A 23,731-nucleotide genomic window follows, 5' to 3' on the forward strand; every position below is an offset into this window, starting at 1 on the left:
TCTTTTGGAGCCTGTCCCTAGTGGCCAGTTGATGAATTGCAGTTTAAGTCACTTCTGTATTGGCATCAAGAGAAACGGGAGGGAGGTTGCTGCTCGGTAAAGGATCGTATATAGGATCGTGCCCACAACATTCATACCACATGGTAGAACTCCTCATTCTGAGCATCTTTGCATCTAGGACCGTCTCAATCCATCCAGTCGTTCGTTAAAAATTGGAGATTATTTCAAAATCCAACTTTGGCGAGCAAGTCATAGGTTTTTGGCTCAACCTCAATAACTGTTTAAAAACTATATTTTTCCTATGGTAAATTGCTTGTATTTGTTGTAAATGGTCTTTCCATGTACGATCGAGATGTTTACAGGCATGCTAATTAAAACATAATACCTTTTTACACATTTGCTTAAAGAGCTTGAACCCCGATAATTGTTGCTCGCAGCTATATTTTTTTGCTTGATTCTATCAGGATTGTTTACAGGTGAGTAAATATTATGGATAATTTCACCTAGAATTATGACAAGGCAAAATTGCATTGTAGAATCTTTAAAGTAAATATCTCTAGTCAAATATGCATTCCAGATATTTTAGTTTTGGATAGTCACAATTAAGCGACTAGTCGAACTCGAGTTTGATTGCTTTCCGATATTTGTTCAATTATTCATTTAAATTATTTTTGAACAACAATTGCATCATGGCTATAAATAACCCTGAATTATATCTAGTAAAAAATTCATTAGCCTATCTTATATGCAAATTATTACTAATGGAAAATAATATCTTACATTAGTTTCGACATAACTGACCATTATCATTCATCTAGTATTAGTGGGAACTAGTCAGAATTGTGTTTTAAATTAAATTTTGCCTAGTCAGAATTGGCTCAAGACATGAAAAGCTAGAAGCTTTAAAAGAGCAAACTGACTACTGCAGCTTCCAGCAAAGTTTTCGCCCCTTTTTATTGAACTGCGTCGTTTTCTGTGGGCGTGGATCTGCCTAAATAACGGTGCAGGCCACACTTCAGGGATTTCAGACAGACATATTGCAAGAAGGAAAAAGACGGTCATGCCAGAAGGGTAGAAGCGGTGAGGTGGGCGATTTCGTTTTTCTCGGTCTAAGTGACTTATTGATCCGCAGTGATCAGGCGCATCCGATTCCTCTGCAGCTTTCACTGTATAGTCCATGCGCCGAGGCAACGTGTGACTTTGAATCAACAGCATATGTTGAATTTGAATTGCAAATCGCTCCGTGCAATCGTTTTGTAATCGCTGGAAGCATTTACCTACCATCCAACAGACCACAATGTCGCATCTTGATTCAGGGCCGAAAAATGACTCGGGCTCGGACTCGGAAAAGATGACTGAACCAGCCCAGGACAGTTCATCCGAAGAAATGGACGTCCCTACAACTAAATTATTTGATGCCAAGGCAATCTTATGGACTTTTGGCAAATGTCTCACTGCCTTGTTGCCTGTTTACCTGGCTGGTTACTACCGCGTGAGCACTAGTTTGTTGGTGTTTGGGATGATGGTTTACGCAGGATGGAAACATACTCGGGAGGCGAAGGAGGCGAGGCTGAGGTCCGCTATACAGTTACTCAACGACGAGCAAGAATACACATCCTCCAAATCATTTAGAAATAAAAGAGACCTGCCTTCATGGGTAAGAATGCACAAAAGTGCGTCTTTATTGTTGAATAAAAATACTCAAATGTTATTAATGCATGACGACCGAATAAGTCTTCTATTCATACTAATATTCAGTGATTTCATGTAAAACACATTTGCATCGCTACAAACAACTAAAAAGAGTGGCTATGTCCGAATCGCTGCTCTTTTAAATGAATCAGAGTCGCACGGCTTATGAAATCAGTTCGCTGCAAAGGAGAAGCATAGAAGTAAAACGGAGGAGGGAAACATGTAAGAACCATAAACAAGTACTAATCGACTGCATAGGAAAAACAGTAGTATTTTTTTACAGACAACTTCTTTTACCGAGAAAACAAAAAACAAAAATGCCTCGCGATTACTTCTCTTCGTAGTGAGTCATTTTTGAAGCAGATCACTGAAACAAAGCGTTCGAACGAATCGATTCGCGAAAACGAATCCCTAATGCTAAAGAGTGGTCTGCAGATTAAGAGTTCATTTTTCGACCTGTTGGTGGCGCTGTACCGGTGGTGTACTGCATACTTGGTAAAATTCCCATCGTCCAAATCATTCTGAATACACTGTTGCTTTGTCATCTCCTCCGCAAGTGCATAGTATGCTTCCATAAAAGAGTTTATACTATATTTGGTCATGTCTCATGGCCATCATGTGGTAAAATAAGCTGCATGATATTAATAGGGGGAAAGACATTAAAATAAAATGCATTTACATAAATTAAAATGTATTTATTTATCCTGTTTTAATGGACTTTTTTTCAAAGAGAAATCAAACTCTACACTGCATATAGTATGCATCGTTATTTAAGAAAGAAATATTGAAAATGGTGAAAAAAAAAACTTTCGTGATAGACTGAGGTGGTTGTATGTACTGGTTTTTCATCTTTATACCCACATCCTCTGTTGAAATTTGTTGTACAGCCACTTTAAAGCACATAGGCATAGAAAGTCTTTGCACTTAGAAGTCTGTTATTGTTTTTTCTTTGTTATTTCAGGTCAACTTCCCAGACGTGGAGAAGGTTGAATGGCTAAACAAGGTAATTCAGCAAGCATTTTTGGTTTACATATGTTTATTGAGATTAAGCCTGTAATCTCATGTATTCCTGATCCATGCCTCTCCACCACACCCTTCCGAATCAGTGACTCCTCCCTCATGTCACGACAGCTGCCTGTGACCACCCACACGCCTGCTGAACAAAAGCTCTGTATGCTATTATTACACATCCATTCTCAATCAAACACTAATTCAACCAACATATGGTCATTGCCTTTGAATTATTAGATCAGTTGCAATACATGCTTTTCTCTGGAAATTAAATTTTTAATGTCTTTTTGCATCTCTTGTGTCTAATGCACATATATATATATATATATATATATATATATATATATATATATATATATATATATATATATATTCAGATTCACTCACTGAGAAAGAGAAAAATATAAGGAGCAGATAGAGATATATCCCTTCCTGACAACTTTTATCCTTTTCGTTTCAGTAGTAGTTTGATTATAATAGTGCTGCAGTGTATCATTAGAGCGCAAATATTTAGGCCTGACGTTCTTTATCAGTGATTCACGAGTCAGACATTTTACGCTGGCAGTTAACCCAGCTCAGACTCTACCCTCGTCGTACCATGTGGTCTGTGCATGAGTCACAATGTTATTTCTAAAATCTGTGGTTTGCACATGTAATGAAACGATCTGAAAAATGCCCTGGTGTCTTGTGCTTTAGCTTCTTTTATCAGCTCTTAACATCCGCAAACAACAACAGGTCACTATAGCAACTATGTAAACACAAGTGGCACGGTGTAAACAGCTGCAAGGAGAGCAGAGAACAGAAGGAACTCTAGTCCCCCAAACTCACAGACATATATATTACATGCAATATTTTATGCATTATTTTTACACACCCATATATCCATTACAAAATACTGTGGTGTTAACATTATTATGTTTTTTGTACATATAACTATGGTATTTTTAAAGACCGTAGAGTATATGTACATATCAAAGTACTGGACTAGTAGGAATTTTATTGATTTAACTCTGTAGGAAAGAATGCTGGTCATAGAGCTTGAAAGTCTCAAAATTAAATTAAATTAAATTTGTTCATCTAAGGAGGGTTTAAAATTAATTTTTAATCTTTTTAATTTAATCACATGCAATTTAAAAAGTGATTTGAGTGATTTATTTATTTCATAGCTATTAATATTATAATCATATTAGTATAATCAGTTGCAATGATCTTTTCTTCCCTATTGTGACATATATCAAGAGAGACGGCTTCTCGAACAAGAGCAAATGTAGGGCGGGGCTTGATTTGGTCCATGGGGAATTGATTGGATGGTTGTGGTTTGCTATTGGTGGATCTCATGCATGTGAGTGACAGGTTGCCCCGCCCTCGCATCTGTAAACACATCATCAGAGAAGAGATGTGCAAGAGGGTGGAGAAGTTATTTGGCACATGAATGAAAAAAGATAATTATGTGCACGGATAAATAATCTATAATAAATACTACAATATTCCAGAAATAAGAAATGCCAATTTTGATTTCATGGTGACTTTACGATAAAAAAAAAAAAAAAATTGGCTGATAAAATATAACATGCTCTTTCTTTTCCTGACTATTCTTCAAGGTTATCCAGCAGGCCTGGCCATTTATTGGTCAGTATTTGGAGAAGCTGCTTACGGAAACCATTGCTCCATCCATCCGCGGCTCCAGCACTCATCTACAGACGCTCAGCTTCACCAAGATAGACTTTGGTGGCAAGGTCATACATGGAAACACACACACACCGCTACACAATGAATAATATTCCAGTAACGTTTCTGCATATCTCATTCCACTGACAGAACGCTTGTTCGGACATGTTTCAGAGGCAGTAAGGCCTCTTTTAATGGAGATTAAAAGAGGCCTTACTGCCTCTGAAACATGTCTGAACAAGCGTTCTGTCAGAATAAACACATTTGATGTCTCAAGGCATTCTTGTTAAGGCAAGAGTGAAATTTGATGTTAATGTGATTTAAAAAACATTATAAGGCTGTGAAAATCTTGCTAATTAACATAGTTATAGACTTCTGATGTTTAAAAGTAGTAATTGAATTATTACTGCAGGGTGTTTATGAACGTATGAAAAGCTAATAATTAATTAAATCATAAAAATATAACATTTAAATAAATCAAAACAATTATTGATTATTAGTCGACATCAAAGAACCATGAACAAGCAAATGCGATGTTAAATTATTTTAATATTATCCTAAAATCTATCTATAATCTGATACAAACTACTATATTACATTAATATGCATAAAGAAACAACTGATTTTTACCTGAGCAAAGACACAACACATTTTTATCTTCTACAACAGAACTTTTCTTTATTTTACAGCCGATGAAGGTGGTTGGAGTGAAGGCTCATACAGAAAATGATAAAGGTCAAATTCTGCTTGACGTTTACATCAGGTGACGCATACATCTTTTCACTGGTTTGAGATTGAAATACATTTGAGATTCTCTGCAAATATGAGGCTCTATAATGAGTGAAATGTCTGTTGTGTCTCAGGGAGTGATTTAAAAGTCTTGTGCAATCGATTCTGTGTCTGTATTTCACAAGCTGACAAAACAAGACTGGTTGTTGTGTAAACCTTCCCTCATATTTGTTAATAGTGAGTTTATTCAGAAAAAAAAATGACTGCATATCCAATGTAAAGAATTAAAAACAACCTAATGTTCCCTCTCCTCCATCTTTTTCCAGTTACGTGGGGGATGTTGAGATAAACGTGGAGGTGAAGAGGTATTTCTGCAAGGCTGGTGTGAAGGGAATACAGGTGAGATTATTGTTGTGACTGTACATTTGAAACACAGTCCTACTGTAGAAATGAAATCTTGAGAGTTTATTCCATTTGCATTCTTTCAGCTTCATGGAATGATGCGTGTGATTTTGGAGCCACTGATCGGTGACGTCCCAATCGTGGGTGCTGTGACCATGTTCTTCATTCAAAGACCCGTGAGTGTCTCTAAACATGTACTTCACTACACTCTTAAAACAAAAAAGGTTTTAAAAGAGGTTTTTACAGCAATGCCACAGAAGAACCTTTTTTGGTTCCCCAAAAAACCTTTCAGTAAGCAGTTCTTAAAACACTTGATATTCAACAGTGTTTTTGAGCTGCCTGTATTGACACCATTGTATGCAAACTCAACTGAGCTGGACGATGACATCACTGTTCTGCTGTATAGATAAATGAACTAAATGAATAACTAATGATTTTTACAGCGGAATGAATCAGTACTGAACTTACTTAAGCTGGACAATGACGCCATTTTCTTCTAGAGCTGCTATACACTGTAAAGCTGCTTTGACACAATCTGCATTGTAAAAAGTGCTATATAAATAAAGGTGACTTGACTGACTAAAAGAAGTGTAAAGAACATTTCAATAATCTGAAGAACCTTTTTCCACTATAAAGAACCTTTTGTGGACCGGAAAGCTTCCATGTATGTTAAATGGTCTAAATGGAACCATATATGCCAATAAAGTAACTTTATTTTTAAGAGTTTATGAAAAATAAGGGTTCTTCTATAGTTCTATTAAACAACCACAACAACACTAAACATTTTGGATTGTATATGGTTCTTGAGTTGACTAGATGATTCATTGAAGCTTAAAGGTGCCCTAGAACCAGTTTTTACAAGGTGTAATATAAGTCTAAGGTGTCCCCTGAATGTGTCTGTGAAGTTTCAGCTCAAAATACCCCATAGATTTTTTTTTCATTAATTTTTTTAACTGCCTATTTTGGGCATCATTAACTATGCACCGATTCAGGCTGCGGCCCATTTAAATCCTCGCGCTCCCTGCCCCCCGAGCTCTCGACTATAATACAGTGCATAAACAAAGTTCACACAGCTAATACAACCCTTAAATGGATCTTTACAAGATGTTCGTCATGCATACTGCATACATGCGTCGGATCATGTGAGTATAGTATTTATTTGGATGTTTACATTTGATTCTGAATGAGTTTGATAGCGCTCCGTGGCTAAAGCTAACATTAAACACTGTTTGAGAGATTTATAAAGAATGAAGTTGTGTTTATGAATTATACAGACTGCAAGTGTTTAAAAATGAAAATAGCGACGGCTCTTGTCTCCGTGAATACAGTAATAAACGATGGTAACTTTAACCACATTTAACAGTACATTAGCAACATGCTAACGAAACATTTAGAAAGACAATTTACAAATATCACTAAAAATATCTTGTAATCATGGATCATGTCAGTTATTATTGCTCCATCTGCCATTTTTCGCTATTGTTCTTGCTTGCTTACCTAGTCTGATGATTCAGCTGTGCACAGATCCAGACGTTAATACTGCCTGCCCTTGTCTAATGCCTTGAACATGGGCTGGCATATGCAAATATTGGGGGCGTACATATTAATGATCCCGACTGTTACGTAACAGTCGGTGTTATGTTGAGATTCGTCTGTTTTTCAGAGGTCTTTTAAACAAATGAGATTTACATAATAAGGAGGAAACAATGGTGTTTGAGACTCACTGTATGTCATTTCCATGTACCGAACTCTTGTTATTCAACTATGCCAAGGTAAATTCAATTTTTAATTCTAGGGCACCTTTAAAACATTCTTTACGTTACACTATCCCCCGGTTTCACAGACAAGGCTTAAGCTAGTCCAAAACTAAAATGCATGTTTGAGCTGTTTTAACTGAAAGTAATTTACACTGACATATCTTAAAATATGTCAGTGACATTGTTTTGTTTCAAGATACACACCTGTAATGTTTTTTCTAAGGCACGTTTTTAAAAGCCACTTACATGTCCTAACTAAACTAATCCTGGCTTAATCTAAGCCCTGTCTGTGAAACCAGACCTTCAGGTTCTTCAGCTCAAATACATTATTAGTTCTTGGTAACATCCATTAAGTGAGGAAGTTGAAACCCTCCATTGAACTTTAAAGTGTCCTGTATTAATGCTTAAATTGGAATATTAGTTTTGATAGAATCATGCAATCTTCTCCTTTTCCCTCTTTGCTGTTAGAAACTGACCATTAACTGGACCGGTTTGACCAACCTGCTGGACATTCCAGGGCTCAAGTGAGTTTCAGGCATTACACATACACAATAACATTTTATCCCGTTCAGTACACTCGCTATCCTGATCGACATCCGTTTTTGAAATCCATTTCACACTTTCTGTCCCTGTTTGTTTTTCTCAGTGTGATGTCAGACTCTATGATCATGGACGCGATTGCCTCATTCCTGGTGTTGCCCAATCGTCTCACTGTTCCTCTTGTGGCAGACCTGCATGTGGCACAGTTGAGGAGTCCCCTGCCCAGGGTAACACACACACAGACCTTATACACATTGGATTCAATATACAATGATGAAAACACTCAAATACATGATACTTTGGTTTTTGCAATTGAAATTTACTCTACAGTTCAAAAGTTTGGGCTCAGTTACATTTTGTTTTCAATTGAACAAAACACAGATTAACAACCTGACATAGCAGCTTATACAAAGTATGAGACCAAAGACATACACACAGATACAAGACAAAAATATATAATTATAAAGACATATAAACATACATAGCTATAGTAGTGTATACAGGCACAGTGATAAGTTTAAGCAATAGGTTAATGTTGTGTAATATAATAGTAATTATTATTATTAATTACATTTTTCTGGTGATGTTGTGGAGAGTAAAAAGTTATAGATATATACGCACTTTTAAAAAAAGAAAAATTTTTTATAGTGAAATATTATTACAATTTAAAATAACTGTTTTCTATTTAAAAATATTTTAATTATATTTTATTTTAATTCTTTAAATGTAATTTATTCCTGTGATGCAAAGCTGAATTTTCAGCATCATTACTCCAGTCTTCAGTGTCACATGATCCTTCAGAAATCATTCTAATATGCTGAATTGATGAATAGAAAGAACAGCATTTATTTGAAATAGAAACTTTTGTGACATTATAAACGTATCTACTGCCCATTTTTATCAATTTAATTTGTCTTTGGTGAATAAGAGTATTAATTTTTTTCAAAAAGAAATTAAATCTAAATCTCACAGATTCCAATCTTTTGAAAGATAGTGTATAAATACCACTATGTGTCTTCTGTGCTGCTTTTTCAATTTAGTTATTTTCATAAAACATAATGGTACCATGTAATTAGTTATTTTCATTTGAGAGTAATGCAATAATGATCTTTCTTTATTTCTTGAAGGGAGTTGTGCGTATTCACCTGGTGGAGGCCGACGGTCTGGCTTCGAAGGATAACTATGTGAAGGGTGTTATAGCGGGCATGTCTGACCCGTACGCCCTGCTCAGAGTCGGGCCGCAAACCTTCAAATCCCGGCATCTGGACAACACACTCAATCCCAAATGGGGTGAAATGTATGAGGTGGGTGTTAAAATGACCAGACTGTCCTCCAAAAATAAACGAACCTATAGGTTGTTTTTCAAGCACCTTATTATGACCTATATTTACGTTTTAAAGTCATGCACCCTCTAGCTGGCATAATATAGTGATTTATAATGCATATACACTTTATGAGCATGTGTTCCCTGGGATCGAACCCACAATGGCATGATCACATGATTGCATATTGCAATGCTCTGTCAATTGAGCTACGCAAAACCCGAAATATGACACAGATAAAAGGGAACAATGCATTAAAATGAAAGTGTCCTGTTGTCGATAGGGGCGCAACTTTAGCAAACGCTCCTATGGGTCGTATTTCAGGGAAGTGACAAATGACCTATATAGGCATATTGTTTGGAGAACATGTTGAAAATGACACCACATTATAATGTCAACAAAAGAAGTAACTCTTTCAAGTTTTAAGAGGCGTACTGTATAAGCCGTTTGATATTGAATGTATCTGTGTGTGTGTGTTTTTGTCCTTCAGTTCAAATGTCGAACCATTTACACCACATTTTGTCGTTGAGTACCCATGCTGTTAATGTAGGTGTGTCTTTGGTGTTTCATGCATGCGTGTGTGTCTGTCTGTCAGGTCATCGTTCATGAGGTGCCTGGTCAGGAGCTAGAGGTGGAAGTGTTTGATAAAGATCCTGATCATGATGATTTCCTGGGCAGGTACCATATCACTGCTTTTCATCTCCTATCATTATTATTATCTGTCATTTATTCCTCCAAAGCAGTCATATCTTTAATGACTCCTGCGGTGAAAATCAAGTTTTTAATGTTGTTTATACGTCTATGTGGTGTTTTTAATATGCTTTAAGACAAACCATGTGCAAATTCATCAGTCAACAGTATTTTCTCCTTGAAAATTGTTAGAAGGCAGCTCTCTGACTCTGAGATAGCAAAACTTGGTGTGTGTAACATTAGCAACACATTATTAGCTGTTTGATAACATAGTCAAGCAAAAGGCTAATCATATTAATTACCGTTATGTGTCCGATGTTGTAAAGAGCGATAGCTACCATTGTGCAGCGTTTACCTCAGTATGTTGACCGAGCGGATCTCTGAGCTGCCTTGAGCGAGTGGAGGCGGGGCTAATTTGCATATTCATTGACCCACGTATGCTAAATTAGGCAAGGGTGTAGAATTACATTCAAGCTATTTTAAGGCATGGAGAATTTTTTTTCCACAGGAAAAAAAAAAACGTTTAAATGTGTCATTTTGGTGATCAAAGCTGAGTTTTAAGGGATGATATTATTGACTACAGGGGGCCTTTAATATTTTGTGTTCAATTATAATGTTAGTGAAAGTTTCTTGCACTAAAAACAATTTACATTAAGGAAGTTTTGATTTCTGACAGTGTTTCCAACTTTCTATAGTACATTGAACTCTTTAAAACTTTTTTCATAAGCTACCATTACCATAAACTCATGATTTGTGTTTTTTACTGTTTGCTGATCTCTATTCTCATCCTCGTGTTGATTCTCTTTATTTCACTTGTGTTCAGGACAAAATTAGACTTGGGGATTGTGAAGAAGTCTAAAATAGTTGATGAGGTGAGAACCTTTATTAGTTAATATTCCAGCACACTGTTTTCTTATGTGTGTGTGTGTGTGTGTGTGTGCGTGTGTGTGTGCCTGGTGTGAGTGTGTGTGTGTGTGTGTGTGTGGTTTTGATTTGGTTTGCAAGTGTTTGCATGACTTTCACCACACGACATGGAATCTATATTGATGAAAGAAACACTTTGCTACAAACCACTAAAACCATAGCTTATGTTTTGTATATTGCAATTATTATTATTTCTAAATATATCACATGGCTGAATGCTTGATTTTGATTGGTCCATCATGGCATTCTGCAGTAAAATATCTTAATGATGCAAAACTTTATTTTTCTGATTTCTTCTTAGTTTCATTTCCCTCATAGTGTTATCAATAACTAAAACTTTTCAGGTTTTGATATAAAGCTGAAATAAAATAGAAATATTAGTTGAAAAACTTAAGAAATATAAGAAATTTTGCCCTAGTAACTAACTGAAATAAATACAAAGTTCTGTCATGAAACTCTAGATGGCGCAGGCTGATATGTCCTTAACTCAATCTGCTCGTAATCACATCATTCTCCACAGGGCACAGCTGATTGGTTTCTTTTCATCAGCAGCCAATGAGCTCGCTGCTCAACTGTCAAACATTTGGTCAACATTTGCTGTAGCAGTTTGCAGTGCGCTATCAAAAAACCCTCCACCTTCCCCAGCTCCACCTGTATAGATCTGCTTTGAGCTACAAAATGCAAAATAAACCCCTGACACTGTGACCCGCACCCGTCTTGCATCACTCTGAAAGGGTTTATTTTGCAATAATGACTTGCTTATTTAATGAACATTGGTGTCTTTTATCATGCATTTCATTATGTCAGTCTCTTAGATTTGTTGTAGCGTTTCACATTGATGATAATTTACTGTTTTATTGTCCCCTTCTTAGTGGTTCACTTTGAAGGACACCCCTACAGGACGGGTTCATCTCAGACTGGAGTGGCTGACACTAGAAGCCGACACAGAAAGACTGGAAGAGGTCTTGCAACACTGTACATACACAAAACACAGGGGGTTTTCTTGGAAAGAATGGGTGTGCTATGTTCTCCACACATGCAAACAGTGTGTTCGTCTACTCCACCTTTCAACCAATCCCAGGAGTCTTTAAACGAGATAGAAAGCTTACTTTGCACACTTGACAAACAAAGCAACTGCAAACAGGAGTTCTTACATTTGGTTTGCTCCACCCTACTTTGCCCTCATTTTTTTTCCTCTCTCTCTTTCTCTCAGGTTCTGAAGAGAAATGAAAGTGTGGTGAGTAAAACAGCAAAGCCGCCCTCAGCAGCCATCATGGCAGTGTATTTGGACAAGGCTGAGGCACTTCCTGTGAGTAATACTCTCACATCCTCTTCCTGCTGCACTTTTTGTTCTAACGCACACACACACATGCGCGCGTTGGTGTATGTGGTTTACAGGGACTCTCCATAGGTGTAATGGTTTTTATACTGTACAAATACTGTACGTTTAGTATGTTTTTTAAGCCATTTTCACTTCCTGTGTCCTCGTAAACAATGTTTACATTGTAATACCCATGACATTATACACATTTGTGTCTTCATAAACCACATTTTCCAGACCACACACACACACACACACACACACACACACACACACACACACACACACACACACACACACACACACACACACACACACACACAGTAGTTCTGCTCACCAGGGCTGCATTTATTCAGTCAAATACACAGTAAAATAGGAATATTGTGGAATATTATTGCAATTTAAAGTAATTGTTTTATATTCGAATATATTTTAAATTGTAATTTATTCCTGTGATCAAAGCTGAATTTTCAGCATCATTACTCCAGTCTTCAGTGTCACATGATCCTTCAGAAATCATTCTAATATGCTGATTTGCTGCTCAAGACACATTTCTAAAGATCATCAATGATGAACACACTAATTTTTTTGTGGAAACAGTGATATATTTTTCTATGCTGAATAGAAAGTACAAAAGAACAGCATTTATTTGAAACAGAAACCCTTGGTAAAAATGTAAATGTTTTCACTGTCACTTTTGAACGATTTAATGCATCCTTGCAAGGACAAGCCAACAATCCCTATAATGAAAAAGGCTTAATAAACATACTAAATAATGTCTCAGTTACAATCTTAAAATGCAAAAAGGTTTCTGTGAGGGTTACATTTAGGGTTAGGGGATATAAAACATTAGCTCAGTATAAAAACAGTAGAAGTCAATGGAAAGTCCCACCATGATAGAAAATACAAACGTGTGCGTGTAAATGCTTCTGGTTACCCACAACCTGCCATTTCCCTTTTGTGTTTGGCAGCAGACTGGCTGCCGCCCACTTTGAAACAGAGTAAAAGAAGGACTACAGCCATGTCTAGAGAAACTATTAAATGTAACATTAGATATATCTTATCCAGCTCAAGGTCTTGAGAGAGCACTCTGTGAAAGCACTCGCACCGTTTCCCGCATCCAGAATATTTTACTAGAAGTGCACTGCCAAAAGAGTTCACTCAGAGGCACACAATGATACTTAAAACTCTTGAAACAAGTACACACTTGCATCAAGTGAATATCCCAGAGTGCTCAAGCTTACTGCGCTACGGTCTGGAGGATTTTAAAGCTTCATTGTGAGTTAGGCTCTACTGCTGACTACAGATAATAATTTAGACTCCTTCCTCAGTTCTCAAGCAAAAAATGTGGGTAACACTTTACTTGAAGGGGTGTGCATAAGACTGACATGACACCTTCATAATCTTGACATGACACGTGTCATGAATATGAAGGAGGTTTTATGAATGTTTATGACAACTGTCGTTAAGTGTCATTCGCTCAATTATGTCATTTTTAATGCAAAGATGACATTGTTTGAGATGTCCGAGTTATGACAACTTGACATAAACCAATACATCGTAACCTGTCAGTGTCTTTGTCATGACAACTTGACATCATTTAGCTTTATGGGTTAACATTGCATTAAACTGTCATGTGGTTGGTTTTGACATGAGGCCATTATAATAGTGTCATAAATATGTATCTTGAGCTCAAGTACAGTGGTACAAATTGAACTTGTCATTAAAATGTCATTAAGTGACAATACTCTGACAAATAATTTTATAACAACGTCATGACTATTTTTCATTTCATGTTTTTTTTGTTTTTGTTTTTTGTTTTTTTAAGTTTCCTCCAACAGAAGGTCAGATAATAGACAATTTCAAATTTCGTAAAAAAATGACACTGTTATAAAATAATGGTAACACTTTATTTTAGGGTCTTTTAACTAGTTGCTTATTACTATTAGCATTCATATGGCTAAAATATTGACTATTTATTAGTACTTATAAAGCACATATTAATGCCTTATTCTGCATGACCATATTTTACATTCTTAATCCTACCCAATACCTAAACCTAACAATTAACTATAATAAGCAGTAAATTAAGAGTTTATTGAGGGAAAAGTCATAGTTAATCGTTTATATATGTGTTCCCTATACTGAAGTGTTACCAAAATAATGTAATGTAATGTTAACCCATAAAGCTAAGTAGTTTTTTAAGTTTGATAATTAATCTGCTATGTCATGTTTATGACAGGTTATGATGTTTTGCTAATGTCACGTTGTCATGACAAAGACACTGACAGGTTATGATGTGTTGGTTTATGTCAAGTTGTCGTAACAAAGACATCTCAAACAATGTCATCTTTGCATTAAAAATGACATAATTGAGCGAATGACACTTAATGACAGTTGTCATAAACATGCATAAAACCTCCTTCATATTCATGACATGTGGCATGTCAAGATTATGAAGGTGTCATGTCAGTCTTATGCACACCCCTTCAAGTAAAGTGTTACCAAAATGTGTTTACGGCAACGCTGTTAGTGTAAGTAGTGCTTTGCTCTGTGATAAAAGTAAAAGGCTACATCTGAAATAATGTACCGCACCTGTCTTCTTGGCTGTCAATAAAGTGCATTCTATCAAGTATGCATACATGTAGTACGAATGCAATCTTGACATACTACATGATGGCATTGTCATGTGAACTTTCTATTCTTTAAAGAATCCTGAAATATCAAAGCTATGAAAAAATATCAAGCTATGAAAGCTTGTTTTCGCCATGAAATAAAAAATGCAACTTTTTATCTCAGAATTGTGTCATATAAATTCACAATTCTGAGGAAAAAATGTCAGAGTTGTCCGATTAAAAGTGGCAGTTACCTTTTGTGTTTTTTATTCTGTGGCAAAAATGTGCTTTCATATTAAGCAGCACAACTATTTTCAATATTAGTAATAATAAGAAATGTGTCTTAAGCATCAAATCAGCATATTAGAATGATTTCTGAAGGATCATGTGACACTGAAGACAGGAGTAATGATGCTGAAAATTTAGCTTTGATCACATTTAAAATACTTTAATAGAAAACTGTTTTTAAATTGTAATAATATTTCACAGTATTACTGTTTTTACTGTATTTTTGATCAGATAAATACAGCCTTAGTGCATAAGACACTTCTTTTAAAAATCCTTTAAACAGTAGTGTGTCTCAGAATCGCTTACTAACCTAATTTATTTGAAATAGTTCTGTTTATTATGAGTTTAAACTGGTAAGCTAATCATATGAATGACAAAATGATAAATGAACTGTCATGAATTTCTATTATATGTTTGTTTTTAAGTGTGTTTTTACCCGTTTCTTCTATTTTTAGATGAAAAAAGGCAATAAGGATCCCAATCCGATTGCTCAAATCTCAGTGCAGGATGTTACTCGTGACAGCCGGGTAAGACGCACACTTACCATCTGTGCCAACCAAACTTTCCCATGTGACCCGCTCTTCTCACTCACTTATTTCCCCTCGTCTTAGATTTGCTGGAACACGGTGAACCCCCAGTGGGAGGACGCGTTCACTTTCTTCATCAGAGATCCAAGCAAACAAGACATTAGTGTACAGGTATGCTACCACAGTCCGCCCTATTTACACCTGCTTTGAACCTTTACAAGCACTAAACACAGGTGTAAACGGGGTTCAGATGTAAATACTTCCAGGATTTTTTATTTTTTTTTCCCCAAATGTGAATTTTGCTGGTTGACATTCATGCTACTTAAGCCATTTTTCCATTGACTCTCTTTTTCAGGTGAAGGATAATGACCGTGTTCAGGTTTTGGGAAGTCTGTCCATTCCTGTTTCCCAACTTCTCTCTTGTCCAGATCTGACTTTGGATCAGTGGTTTAATCTTGAGAATTCCGGCTCAGACAGCCGCATCCACATCAACACAGTTCTCAGGGTAAATTCATCTGACACACAATACACAAGCTTTAGTACACATATGCATAAACTCTACCATTCACAAAACACTTTATAATGTTAAAAAAGTCTATTATGAAAGTTATAAAGTCTCTTATGTTCACCAAAGCTGCATTTATTTGATCAAAAATACAGTAAAAACAATAATAATGTGAAATATGATTACAATTTAAAATGTAATGTTTTAAAATGTAACTTATTCCACTGATGGCAAAGCTGAATTTTCCTCCAGTCTTCAGTGTCACATGATCCTTCAGAAATCATTCTAACATGCTTAAGAAACTTAAGAATTAAGAATCTTATTATTATCAATGTTGAAAACAGTTCATATTTTTGTGGACACTGTGATACATGTTTTCAACAGGATTTATTTGATATAGATATCTTTTGTAATATTATAAATATCACTTTTGATCAATTGAATGCATCCTTGCTGAATAAAAGTATAATTCTCTTGAAAAAAAATCTTATTGGCCCTGAAACTTTTGAACTGAACAAGATAACATGACAGCGTTTTTGTCTGCGCGTGATCGGAGGCACAAGTAATTTATGATGTGTGAAAAAAAGCCCCTTCCATTTTTATTACAGATATTTTGTGCTTATTTCCCAGGAAGTGACTATTTTGTTCTCTTGAACATGCGGGATGGAAATGGCACAAATGTTTTTTTGCGATATTCCAATTTTGCGCACAAGTCAAACTTTGGTTGCAAACATTGCTTATGTTGATGTCATTTCCTGCAGGTTCTGTGGATGGATGAAGCCGCTGTTACTTCCTCCCTCCTCTCCAGTGACCCTCTTTCGAAGAGCTCTGCCTCACGTCCACAGAAGACGACGCCCCATTCCAGCTTCGCTACTGAGGTGTGCAGATCTCATCAATTAATGTTGCTATGCTATTAATATTTAATGTTATTTGCCACACAAGTACGATTGATGCCACATAAGTACATTCTTAGATGGTCTGATCGATCATACCCACCCCCGAAATCAATGTAAAACAATCTGCTCTTTGTTCCTGCAGGGGGTGCTGCGGATCCACCTTGTTGAGGCTCAAAATCTTGTTGCGAAGGACAACATGATGGGTGGGATGGTGAAGGGGAAGAGTGACCCGTATGTCAAGATACAAATTGGAGGTGAAACCTTTAAAAGTCAAGTGATCAAGGAGAACCTCAACCCCACCTGGAATGAGATGTATGAGGTGGGAATACTTTCAAATGCATTTGTTAATCAATCCATGACACTATGTCCAGAATGACATTCTATTATACTATACTATACTATACTATACTATACTATACTATACTATACTGTACTGTACTGTACTGTACTATACTGTACTATACTATACTATATTACAACACACTATACTATACTATACTATACTATATTACAACACACTATACTGTACTATACTGCAATATACTATACTAAACTATACTGTACTATACTATACTATACTATATTACACCACACTATACTATACTATACTATACTATACTATACTATACTATACTATACTATACTATACTATACTATACTATACTTTACTATATTACACCACACTATACTGTACTGTACTATACTATGCTATATTACACCACACTATACTATACTATACTATACTATACTATACTGTACTGCACTATACTATACTATACTATACTATACTATATTACATCACACTATACTATACTATACTTTACTATATTACACCACACTATACTGTACTGTACTATACTATACTATACTATTATATACTACATATACTACACATATTATATACTATATACTATACTACTATACTAGGATTCGTTGATGAATATAAATATATAAATTCTATTTTTTTATATTTTTAACATTATAAATGTTATTACTTTTGACCAATTTAATGCATCCTTTCTGAATATTACTTTTCCTCTTTTTTTAAAACAAACAAAAAAATGATTCCAAACAAAAATTGTCCTTCTTGAATCAATTTTTATTGGACTGCTAAAAATATTTTCATTAAAAAAATTAATTATTAAGGTGATATAATCATATGTATTCCCAAAATGATTGCTGGACACCACTTAATAAATTAAATATGCATGATATTTATCATATTTACATTTAATTGGATTAAAAACTTAATGTGGTCATACAACTACAATTTTTGACAAGTTTATTGTTGCATACTGTTTCATATGCTATTTTTTAAATAGTAGGCAGTACACAATATGTACTGCAAATTATAAAATATGCTAGTCTTCAAAACATTTATCAGCAGACTTTTTCTTTCTTTAAGCTGCAAAAGATTGTTTGGCAGTGTTTTAACTTGGCATTTCCTGTTATTATTTTTAAGGTGGTTTTGACACAGCTTCCTGGTCAGGATTTGACATTGGAAATTTTTGATAAGGACATGGACATGAAAGATGACTTTATGGGCAGGTAAGAAGGCTGCTGTCAATATAATCCAGAAGAACACTTAAGCATTGTTTAGTTTTAGCATTATTAATGCATATATTGTTTTTCTTTTAGGCTGAAGATGAATCTGAGTGACATAATCAGCTCTCAATACATTAATGAGGTTGAGTATTTGTGCATCAGTAGTAATACGTATGAAAATAAGATTTATATATATATATAAAGTACTCATATCCTCTTGTGACTGTGTTTGTGTGGCAGTGGTTTTCTCTGAGCGATGTTAAGCGTGGCCGTGTTCATCTCGCTCTGGAATGGCTTCCCACTGTAACACAACCAGAGAAACTACAGCAGGTGGGCAGAACCGTCTCTCATCCTCCACCAATCTCTGTCAGTGTTGAAAATACATTGATGTAACTAACTGGTTGATTTATTTGTCAGGTGTTGATGTACCAGTCAAAGAACTCATACGTGAATAAGACAGTGCCGACTGCCGCTCTTCTGTTTGTGTATGTGGAGCGCGCACATGAGCTTCCTGTGAGTATGACAAAAAAAACATCTCTGAAATATCTCATTTGTTCTCTCAGACAGTAATGAGAGTAATGGAAAGACTGAAATCCTGAGAAAAAGACCCCAGCGATCTTGCATGTTTCAGAAGAGATCTCAGCAATGTCTCAAACTGTGCTCAGATTTGCCAGGAAACAAAGTGTGCAATCAGAAGTCAACATCAACTCAAACATTTTTCAAATGATCTTATAGCTGCTATTTTTTGCGTAAAAAACTTTTATTCAGCATTTATTTGATCAAAAGTGACAGTAAAGACACTTATAATGTTTTTAAGACACTTACAATTGATTTAAATTCAAATGCTGTTCTTTTGAACTTTCTATACATCAAAGAATCCTTAAAAAAAGTATAATGGTTTCTATAAAATATGAAGCAACGCAACTGTTTTCAACAGTGATAATAATAAAAAATGTTTCTTGAGCAGCAAATCAGCATATTAAAATGATTTCTGAAGGGTCATGTGACACTGAAGACTGGAGTAATGATGCTGAAGATTCATTTCTGAGGAATTTTAGGAGGAAAATCAACTCAAGACAAAGTTGATACTTTAATGAAACATGTCTGAAACATTTACCCACAGTGCTTTACAAATGGATCTCTCAAGTCTTATTCTTTCTCTGTGTGTTTAGTTGAAGAAGAGTGGAAAGGAACCTAAAGTTGGAGCAGAGCTGATTTTGAGAGGAACTTCTCACAGAACCACAGTGAGAAACTGCTTTATACAGATTCTGTCGAATTGTTTGATCAGTGACGTGTGGCTAAAATCCATTTCCTTTTTCCTTTACTTGACTCTGTGTGATGTAGGTCTGTGAGCGCACCAGCTCTCCCCAATGGGACGAGGCATTTCACTTCCTGGTTCGAGACCCTTTGAATGAAAACCTTGTTGTGAAGGTTAGAACTCGCAAACAGCACATTTTTATGCCGTGTTTGACTTACAGCACACCTGACCTTAACCTTTTAACCTCACTTTTTCTCACTAGTTGTCCCACAATTGGGATTTCTCTCTGGGATCTGTGGTGATTCCCATCAAAGAGCTTCTCTCTGAACCAGATCTGCTGCTCGACCAGTGGCTAAATCTGGATGGAGCGTCACCTCAGAGTCAGATTCTGCTCAGAGCTCAACTGAAGGTAAAACACACACGCATTCATATTCCCTCTTCATTTGCTGTACCTTTTTTTCTGAAAGAACTCTCTAATGCTCATCAAGGCTGCATTTAACTGATCAAAATACAGTAAACTAGTAATATTGTGAAATATTATTACAATTTAAAATAACTTGTTTCTCTTTGGATATATTTTTAAGACCCCCTGCGGTGAAAATCAAGTTTTTAATGTTGTTTATATGTCTATGTGGTGTTTTTAATAAGCTTTAAGACAAATCATGTGCAAATTCATAAGTCAACACCACTGCTGAGTATTTTCTCTTTAAAACTGCAGTTTACCAAAGACAGTCTCAAAAACATGGTTTCAAACCTGATTTCACCAAGTACAACATCAACATCTTTATTGATCCTGGAACAACATTCCAATCAACCAATCAGATTTGAGGGACAAGTTTACAGTTTATGTCAAGTTTAGGCTCACAACCAGAGTTAGGTGGTTCTACATCAGTGTTATTCACCTATCATTTCCCTCTGATTTTAGGGATAACTTATGGGTAGGGTTAATTTTAGGGGTAGGAATAGGGTTAGGACTATGTTTCAGGGTTCCCGCGGGGTCTTAAAAAGTCTTAAAAAGTCTAAAATTCTGAACTTTAAATTTAAGGCCTTAAAAAGTCTTAAAAACGGCCAGATTTTCATCTGAGGTCTTAAATTTCATTTAGTCAGGTCTAAAAATTTTTCAACCCATTTCCAGAAACGCTACCTGCTGAAAGTTATTACAAAGTAGCAAAAAAGTAGCGAGTCGTAGTTCTTTCTGGGGTATATTGGTGTTGGTATACGCGTTGATAAAACTACAAATCCCGTGATAAATGGGATAATAACTTACCTGCCCGCGAGATACGTCTGCGTCTCCTCAGAGTTTGTTAAAGTTCGGCTACGTGTGGAAAATGGGAAGTAGGTCTTAAATTTCAATCTTTATGGTCTTAAAATGTCTTAAAAAGGTCTTAAATTTGACTTACTGAAACCTGCATGAACCCTGTGTTTTCATTTACGAATGTTATTCCAGGAGCAACAAAAAATGTCTTACTTGGCAAAATAACGGCGACCATTTGAAACCGTCCCCTAATTCCTCCCGTCACAAACATGTAACCAATTCCGTCAACATGTTGGGCATCATTATTTCTAAGGATGCTCTTTTTAGAAGGCTGCTGGCCTGATATGATGTTACCTTATGTTGTAGATTCTTTGCCCTAAAGAGACGGAGAGCTCTGAAGACCAGCATGAGGAGCCCCAACATCCTGTAGTGTCCAGCATTAGAAGAAAACAGGAGGAGGAATTGGTGCAAAAGTGAGAGGAGAAGAATTTCACATGCCATACAGAGCCCTCAAACATTATGCCCAAGAATCTAGATGATATTTAATAAACAGTGCCTTAAACTGAAGTTCTTTTATTTAATTTAAATGATGTAATTTCTCTTAAAAAGATCTCTATAAATCCACTGCCGGTTAAAGTAATAATTCTGTTATGTAGAAAACTGTATTTAAGTGTGTATTTATTTATTGATTATTCTCCACTGTTAAGTATGTGTGTTTATTGATACTTTGTTTAAAAGGAACGATGTTTCATATTCATATTGTTACATGTTATGTATCTTCTTTGACCACATCGGAGACCAAAGACAATAAACGTACTTTGACGTTGACGTGCGTGTCTGTGTTTGTTTGTGGGGTTTTAGGTCTAGTATTGAAGAGGTCCCACCATCTCCTGTCAGCAGGACTTCCTCTGTGTCAGTCCCAGAAGAGGAGGAAGTCCCAGAGGTCACGGAAGTGTCCAGTTCAGATGACCTTCGACCCCTACACACCAGCCCTGACCCCAGCTTTGGTACAGAGGTGAGAAATATTAGGCTGTTGATATGTCTTATAAATGCAAACACACCAACACGGTGAGATCATTTTATGTTTATATTTAATTTTAGGGTGTGCTCCGCCTTCACCTGCTGGAGGCTCAAGATCTGGTTGCTAAGGACAACATGATGGGTGGGATGGTGAAGGGGAAGAGCGACCCGTATGTCAAGATCCATATCGGTGACTCAACCTTTAAGAGTCAAGTGATCAAGGAGAACCTCAACCCCACCTGGAATGAGATGTATGAGGTGGGTTTAGGTCCTCAAATGTTGTTTTAGTGGATGTTAAAATGGTTTTGAATATAACATCATGTGATCAATGCTTTTCCCAGCTGGTTCTGACCTCCAGCTCGACCTCTGATGTCCTTGTGGAGGTTTTCGACAAAGACATGGACAAAGACGACTTTTTGGGGAGGTATGTGGCAGTGTTGTTATTGTTAAATAAAACTATTAAAAATCCTTTGCGTTGGCTAAAATAAAATCATATAAAATAAATAAATGTAATAAATATAATATAAATATTGGATCTAAAACGTGAACTTAAAAATTAAAAATATTTCCTTGGCAACTAAATGAAACAAAAAGTGCTAAAATTATTAAAAATGAAATAAAAATAATGCTAAATAGAATTTTTTTTAAGCTATAAAAGTGCAAAAGCACATGACAAAATTACTAAACCTTAAACTAAAATTAAAACTGAAAAGAAAGCTGGAAATATATAAACATAAAAGCTAATTTAAGATATTTATGAACATAGTCACCTTTATTTGTATAGCGCTTTATACAACACAGATTGTTTCAAAGTAGCTTTACAGTGATAAATACTATAATAGTATGTAAATAATAGTGAAATAACACTGGTGTGTGGATCAAAGTCAAACACACATTGGCATGTTGACATGATGCCTGTCCATGTTGTTTTACTGATCCCGTATGTGTCCTCAGGCTGAAGATCAGCTTACAGGAGATCATTCAGTCCCAGCTGACTGACAAAGTGAGTGTATCATCACTAATATCTTTCTCTTTTAGTGATTTGATTTTGAACAGTTTAGACATATCGTCTTAAATTGTCATTTACGGAGGATTGTTAGTAAGTTTACTGGTAGAGTGAGAAAGTGTTGTAATATATTAGCTTTTTAATAGTATTATTGCTTTTTGATTTTTGAATATATAATGTATTTGTGTAATGATAAATCATTTCTTATTTTTGCTAATTCCATTGTGTTTTCTTTCTCTGTGTCAGTGGTTTTCTCTGAGTGACGTCAAACATGGCCGTGTTCATATGATTCTCGAGTGGCTGCCCACAGTAACACAACCTGACCGACTGCAAAAGGTCTTTATTAAATCTTTTATTATATTATATTATATTATATTATATTATATTATATTATTATATTATTTTTTGAGTATCAATTGTAGTTAGATCCATGTGAAATCCATCTCTTCTAGACCTTTTTGTAGGCTTTATTGATTTATTTAATTGATTTACATTAAGTATTTCCTGAAATATTAAGCGAGACTCTAACCTTTCAGTAAAATTGATGATTAAAACATTTAGTAACTAATTTTGTAAAATCAGATTAAAAAAATATTATTTTTAAATATATATTTGTTTATTATGTAGTATTATTAAGTATAATTAATGTGAAAGTATTTTTCTATAATTTAATTTGCTGTTTTTTGAGTTTGCTTTTTCATTTTACTTGTCAAGTGATGTATACAGTGTCAAGATCATCTTACCTTTCAGTAAATATGAT

The 23,731-nt window shown here is 35.5% G+C and overlaps 1 protein-coding gene across 1 annotated transcript in view; it reads left to right on the forward strand.

Annotated features, from left to right (window-relative positions):
* Positions 1-966: 966 nt before the first annotated feature.
* The window catches only part of esyt1b (extended synaptotagmin-like protein 1b), a 34,387-nt gene continuing 11,622 nt past the window's right edge, over positions 967-23,731 (forward strand). Inside the window, exons 1-31 of the mRNA XM_048199105.1 lie at positions 967-1,657; positions 2,654-2,695; positions 4,305-4,439; positions 5,061-5,134; positions 5,427-5,499; positions 5,589-5,678; positions 7,728-7,783; positions 7,906-8,026; positions 8,927-9,103; positions 9,717-9,799; positions 10,635-10,683; positions 11,608-11,697; positions 11,949-12,044; positions 15,415-15,486; positions 15,571-15,657; positions 15,842-15,991; positions 16,753-16,869; positions 17,030-17,206; positions 18,350-18,435; positions 18,526-18,574; positions 18,673-18,762; positions 18,850-18,945; positions 19,605-19,676; positions 19,777-19,863; positions 19,953-20,099; positions 21,312-21,418; positions 21,807-21,960; positions 22,047-22,223; positions 22,307-22,389; positions 22,920-22,968; positions 23,218-23,307. Of these exons, the coding sequence (XP_048055062.1) occupies positions 1,298-1,657; positions 2,654-2,695; positions 4,305-4,439; positions 5,061-5,134; positions 5,427-5,499; positions 5,589-5,678; positions 7,728-7,783; positions 7,906-8,026; positions 8,927-9,103; positions 9,717-9,799; positions 10,635-10,683; positions 11,608-11,697; positions 11,949-12,044; positions 15,415-15,486; positions 15,571-15,657; positions 15,842-15,991; positions 16,753-16,869; positions 17,030-17,206; positions 18,350-18,435; positions 18,526-18,574; positions 18,673-18,762; positions 18,850-18,945; positions 19,605-19,676; positions 19,777-19,863; positions 19,953-20,099; positions 21,312-21,418; positions 21,807-21,960; positions 22,047-22,223; positions 22,307-22,389; positions 22,920-22,968; positions 23,218-23,307 (3,336 nt within the window). The 5' untranslated portion in view covers positions 967-1,297. The remainder of the gene's footprint in view (positions 1,658-2,653; positions 2,696-4,304; positions 4,440-5,060; positions 5,135-5,426; positions 5,500-5,588; positions 5,679-7,727; positions 7,784-7,905; positions 8,027-8,926; positions 9,104-9,716; positions 9,800-10,634; positions 10,684-11,607; positions 11,698-11,948; positions 12,045-15,414; positions 15,487-15,570; positions 15,658-15,841; positions 15,992-16,752; positions 16,870-17,029; positions 17,207-18,349; positions 18,436-18,525; positions 18,575-18,672; positions 18,763-18,849; positions 18,946-19,604; positions 19,677-19,776; positions 19,864-19,952; positions 20,100-21,311; positions 21,419-21,806; positions 21,961-22,046; positions 22,224-22,306; positions 22,390-22,919; positions 22,969-23,217; positions 23,308-23,731) is intronic.

This window comes from Megalobrama amblycephala, linkage group LG8, assembly GCF_018812025.1.
Source record: "Megalobrama amblycephala isolate DHTTF-2021 linkage group LG8, ASM1881202v1, whole genome shotgun sequence".
NCBI lineage: Eukaryota > Metazoa > Chordata > Actinopteri > Cypriniformes > Xenocyprididae > Megalobrama > Megalobrama amblycephala.